The 6,000-nt window shown below is 42.5% G+C and overlaps 1 protein-coding gene across 1 annotated transcript in view; it reads left to right on the forward strand.

Moving 5' to 3' along the window:
- The window catches only part of LOC147712227 (scavenger receptor cysteine-rich domain-containing protein DMBT1-like), a 190,694-nt gene extending 185,472 nt beyond the window's left edge, over positions 1-5,222 (forward strand). Inside the window, exons 6-7 of the mRNA XM_086919602.1 lie at positions 2,461-2,490; positions 5,191-5,222. Of these exons, the coding sequence (XP_086775728.1) occupies positions 2,461-2,490; positions 5,191-5,222 (62 nt within the window). The remainder of the gene's footprint in view (positions 1-2,460; positions 2,491-5,190) is intronic.
- Positions 5,223-6,000: the final 778 nt, after the last annotated feature.

The raw sequence follows: 6,000 nt of genomic DNA on the forward strand, positions 1-6,000 counted from the left end.
GGCTCCCAGTTTTCAGTTTTTACTGATTTTTACAGATAACTGCAGAGAGAAAAACATCTATATCGCGGTCTGTTTTTATTTTTAAATATGGAGACAAATAGAAAAAAAAATTCCGATTTTTTTTTTAGTACTGTTAACTAAGACTAATAGCTCAGGTCATTAAAAAGTACGGAATGTATTCTAATTAACATTAGCATTAAAGAGCTGCAAATGTGAATGTGTGTGAGCTACAAAACTCTTGTTTTTATCTAAGTGCACTTATATCATACATGGATTCATGTAGCATCAAAATGCATTATACATTTAAATATGAACATACATGTACTATTCAATATATACTGACATATACCAGTTGCAGTCACATTTTTTCACAAAGTCCAATATAAAAATGGATACATACAATAAGCAAAAGTAAATATTGATCAATGCAGACAACGTCTGATTAAAACGGGAGCCCTAGAAACTGATCGTGCTCTTCAATGGAGAAATCTAGTTTGTCCAATTTTTAATGAGAGACCAGAAAGAAATGAAGATCTACAGACTGGCATGTATGGATGCAATGTTTGTACCCCTAATGAGAGGAAAGCCGAACTGCCATGTCCCTGAAACGCTGTTGAACTCTGGTAGTGTCTTAGTTGAAGAGTTGCTGACTTTTCACCTACCTTCAACTGAAATGGGACATTAGATACGAACTCCTACTTTTTATAGTCTGACTTGACAGGTGAAGTGAGATGCGTCACAACACATTCCTTTTTTAAAAAAATATTTTTATTTTATTTTCACCTGGTACGAGACAACAAATATCTTCACAATTATTTCACATCATACTGTGATTTGACTTGGATGAACTAAATTTTAACAAAAAGTTTAAATACAAAAATTGCTATTAATAAGGTCAAGTATATAACATACTTACACAGAAATCTATAATTCAAATAAACATAATAGGGAGGCTAAGATATACCAACATAATCTACTTGTCAGTCAGAATTAATCTTTACATCATTCGGTTCAATCTAAGACCCCCCAAATTTTCTCAAATTTCTTTAGCGACCGAATGCCTCTTAATTCTGCTAGAGTACACTCCACTGTTTTGATTTCAGTGACTAAATACCACCAATCCATGACGTTTGGTACATTAAGGCTAATCCAGGCCCTTGCTAAGGTTAATTTGGCACATGAAATTAGTATTGATGCCAAAAAAGGTTGTGGTTGATTAGTCAGATGTAAACCAAGTAATGCCATAGGCGCCGTTATAAGGGAGCTAAGGATGTTTTTAGCAGCCATTATTTTTCCCACTTCTTCCCAGTATTTCCTGAGTGTTGGACACGAGAACAGCATGTGCACCAAATCCGCAGCATATTCAGCGCATTTCGGGCATTTGGTTTTGTCTCCCAAGGCATTGCTTGTAAGCCATTTCGAGAATTTTTCTGGCGTATAGTAAAGCATGTAGGTGGTTCTGTATTGTTGGAGTCTTAAACTAAATGACGGTACAGAGTTATGGATATTGGTGTAAGATTGAATTATAAGTTTTCCTGTAAAATTTGTTCCAAGTTTAAGGTTCCATTTTTTGGCAAGTATATCACTGTCGTCAGGTCTGAGGCCTGTAAGAAATTTGTACGTCGAGCTGATAATTGATTTCTCTTTCCTAGAGTTAAACAATCCCAAATACCACCACTTGACACGCTATTGATTTTATTTTTGCTCACTAAAAAATCATAGATCTGTAAATATTTAAACCTATGTATTTCAGATAGACCATATAAATGTTTTAGAGTGGGAAAGTCTAGCATGCCTTGAGAGTTGTACAAATCACCCAAAACTGTTACGCCTTTCAACTGCCATCTACGGGATTCTCCATCGCTGAATATGCTCGGCAGGCCGGGATTGTTCCATAGAATCAGCTGAGAGTGATATATAGTGGTTTTGCAGTAATCAAGAATATACTTCCATATTCTTATTATATCACGTGCGGTCTTAAACTTGACCCGTTTGTAGTAGTTTGGGTCTGTTATGTGTAGTAGGAATTGGTTAGAGTCGCCTTTTAGCAATAAATGGTGGTAAAATAACGTCACAACACATTCCATAGTAACTCGGAGTGTTACTGGGCTCAGATGTGTATAATATATTTCTTTCACTGTTTGTCCCAGATAGAAAACTCGTTCTGCCCATCTGAGCAATTGAAGTATTCCTGCAATTTCTCTTTCGGTTTGCCCGAATGATCACATCCTGAGGGTTGATGGTTCGTTTGATTGAAAACTCTTCTTAAATGTTCTTGTAGAGTTTGTAAGCAGGCCTCAGAGTCCTTCTTGGGGACGTGTAAACAGTAACGAGTAAAATAATTCTTGCAATAGATTCTTGAAACAGGACAACAACTGTAAATCTGCAGGCTGTTACACATTTAAATTTACTTCCTGATGTCATCATCTCTAACATGATGTTCAATTTCTGTATTCACAGCTGCTCGGAATTTGACCATCAGCCCCTCAGGTATGTTTCTCAGCTGGTTCTCATTGTGAAATAAAATATCAGTTTTTAGTCACCTGCTTGCTTTAACCATCCACTTTCGGTGGATTAAGTACCCCTGGGCAGGGACGTAGCTTCGGGTGAGGAGTTTTTTTGGGGGGTTGCTACACCCTCTAATAAATATACTTGGTTGTCAATAGTTGTGAACAGCTACCTTCAGTTCAGTGTAATGAGGTGTCTGTCGGAATTCATCAGACATGTTTCCATACACACTACCAAAAACGCACACATTCTCTCCCTCTCTCTGTTTTAAAAGTCTTCAAAGATATTGGTTATTTTATAAAGTATTGTTTTTTCATTCACTTATTATCCCTCCCCAATCGTTTTCCTCTGCCTTTCCGCTGTCCCTTAATTACCCCTCATGCCCCCTGTTTGTCGGGTAATATATTATAAAATGATATGCCGATGTGATTGTTGGAAAATCTGATTGCTACTGCTTCTAGGAATGCTCTCACAACCCACTCCATAAATCTCATAAATTGCCTATGTAGCCTGCGCTAATTTGTTTTGTAAACACACTTTATTAGCATTCAAGAAAGTGGCAGAGGACAACCAGTAATGTATACACCTACAATCCAAATAACAGAAACGTCTACGTATATACCAACCCCTGGTGATTAATAACAAGCAGGAGACCCCTCGAAGAGCCAAGTCAGTGTACACATACTATGAAATGTCAAACTCTCCAGGGACGCTAACAGAAAAGGAGTGGAGGTTGGTGTCCTCTTATCGTACGGGTGTGTCTTCAACCTCTCCCTATCCCTCCCCTCAACTCCCATGTTGTCCGCTCTTCCCCTCATAAAGTTGGATGAAGGAACCAAGTATATGTAGGCAAGCACCTAAGTGCACCACGCACACCTAGGTCCTGCCAGCCCTCAGGTGCCTCAGCAGGTCTGTGGGGGTTTAGGCTTGTTCTACAGTGCCATGTCAGCCCAATGGTCAGAGGAAGTTTAGTCTTGGGTTACTCAATGTTCACCTCTCACCACCCTTACTGCAAAGAGAGAGCCATAGCTATTGGCTGTTTTCCCCTGTAAGTCAGCAGTGTCTCCCAAGCTCATGAGGATCCCTCCTGCATCAATGCACCTTCTTCCCAGTCCACCCACTGCAGGAGGTTTGCCCTCCAGCGCTCAATGTAAGAACCTGTCAGCTGTTTCCAATGCATTGTGATTATAAACTTAGCCAACTCAAGGTCCAAGTCTATGAACCGTGCTGTGATTTTGTGTTGAACTGATCGGGGTAAAGGCATAGTAATCAGAATTTAGGAGAAGGGGTTAGGGAGCGGTCTGTGACCACAGCTAGAAGGCACACCACTTCTATCCAGTAAGGGATTAAACAACTACAACTCCATAACATGTGTATGAAATCCCCAATACCAGAATGACAACTAGGGCATTCATGGGGGGCCATCCGGAAATAGACGATTAGCTTCTGAGGTAAACGGTAAGCTCGATACAATATATAATAGTGCCTAAGCTTGAAATGGGCATTGCACGCTGCCTCCCAAATTATTGCCCAATCTTCATCTCCCAATGCTCGCACAGTAGTGTGATGGTTGAGAGCATGTCTGCATGTATAGCACTGTATAAGCCCAAAACTAACCTGTGGATGTCACTAGAATCGGGATAAAACTGGCAACTATGAAGCAGATGCGGTTCTTTCATGAACCACCCTCATGATTTATGTGCCAATAGAGTACCATACTAAAGGGACTGCCCCACAATAGGCCAAACTCCTCGTGTAGAGTTTTAAAAGGGGTGCAGGATACCATCTGCATAACAAGGATCTACCTTAGCCAGGCATGACTCGACCCAGTACGGCAGACAACCAGTCTCAATCGCTCTGAGTTGTGCAAGGAGTGTCAAAGTGAGAGGTCCATGGAATATGTGGATTGTTTTTGTGCCTATCAGAGCACCCTCAACCAGCAGGAATAAAGTACCAGAAGCTCCTTCCGTTACTGAGTGGGGGCCGCCTTGAGATTAAATATGAGGGTGTACAGCCGAGACTGGTCTGAAGTGTCTGGCAGTTTCAGCTGCCTCGGGACTCCAGGCACTCTAAGCTATCCTAGGCCTCACTGCAGTTGGCCTGCCAGGCCTGAAAATCTGGGGGATTCATCCTTCTGTCCCAGGAATGTCTTTGTAACTTAGCCAAAGCGACGCGATGTGTTATCAACCTTTATTCCAGATTAAATCCACCAGGCTGTGTTGATGTCTCGAAATGCACAGAACCACAATCGTGAGGACCGGTAATAAATAGAGGAGGCGAGGTAGCGCTATCATCTTCACTATGTTTATCCTGCCCGCGACCTATAAGGGCAGCATCTTCCAGCAACTTGTGTTTGCCCGGAAGGCCCCACCTCCAAGTCTATATTCTCCTCCTATAAGTCTGGAATCATATAGTATATTCAGACCCCTAAATACTTCTCTGCATCTTACTCCCACTTCATGCCACACAAGGTTGGGGGCTCAGTCCAACCCTCATGAGCAGGGTTCAGCCAATCAACACAGAGGCCTGAAACCTCCCCAAAGGACGTGAGCAGACCTACCGCCCTTTCTGGCTCTGTGCGCTGGTCCCCCAGGTAAAGATTGAACCATAATATCTGTGTATCGAGATATATGGTGCAGGAGTTTGCCAAATGTAATTCCCATATACGGTTGTCCACTCCAGGTCAAGGGATCCACTTCAAGACCAAAGAGTAGGATAGACAGTGTGCAACCCTGGAGGTTACCACTCTACTGCACATCTGTCAGAGATCCCTTGTCCCTTCCTGATCCGTGCTACCAGGTGTGCATATAGCAGGAAAGACCACTCAATAAATTGCCCCTAGCCCCAAACAGATTATCTCACGCAGATAAAGTCTCATTCACAGCTGTCGAAGGCTTTCTCGATGTTGACAAACATGAGGCCAGCCAATCCAGTAATGAGAAGATAGTTCCCAAAACCGCCGGTAAACACTGAATGTTGATTGCCGTACTGCGGTCCAGAATAAACCCGGATTGATCTTGGGAATCAAGTCCCACATGTGTGGTAGTAGGTACTGTGCCGGTAGCTTGTCTCCTTTCTGGTGAAGAATTGGCTTGGTAGTTTAGTCTGCCCTGTTCCCATGATGCTCTGGGCCAGGGACAGACTGATTTGCATATAGCCAGGTTCTGAGCTGGGATGGTGCAGTGAGATAAATAACAGTGATGGATCAAGCCCTGATCTTTGGACTGGGTAAGAGTGGTCTGCTTAATTCAGACACTCTGTTCATCACCACCCCCTTTTCTGAATAGTTTTTGGCCACTGTAGGTGTGGCAGGGTATACTCAGACATGAGTCCCTTTCTCACTGCACCATCAGGATTCAAGCAAGCCGGGCCGAAGACGGCTGAAAAGCCAGAAACCGGTCCCCGGTAGCTTGTCTCCTTTCTGGTGAAGAATTGGCTTGGTAGTTTAGTCTGCCCTGTTCCCATGATGCTCTGGGCCAGGGACAGACTGAT

Source organism: Lissotriton vulgaris, chromosome 5 (genome assembly GCF_964263255.1).
Source record: "Lissotriton vulgaris chromosome 5, aLisVul1.2, whole genome shotgun sequence".
NCBI lineage: Eukaryota > Metazoa > Chordata > Amphibia > Caudata > Salamandridae > Lissotriton > Lissotriton vulgaris.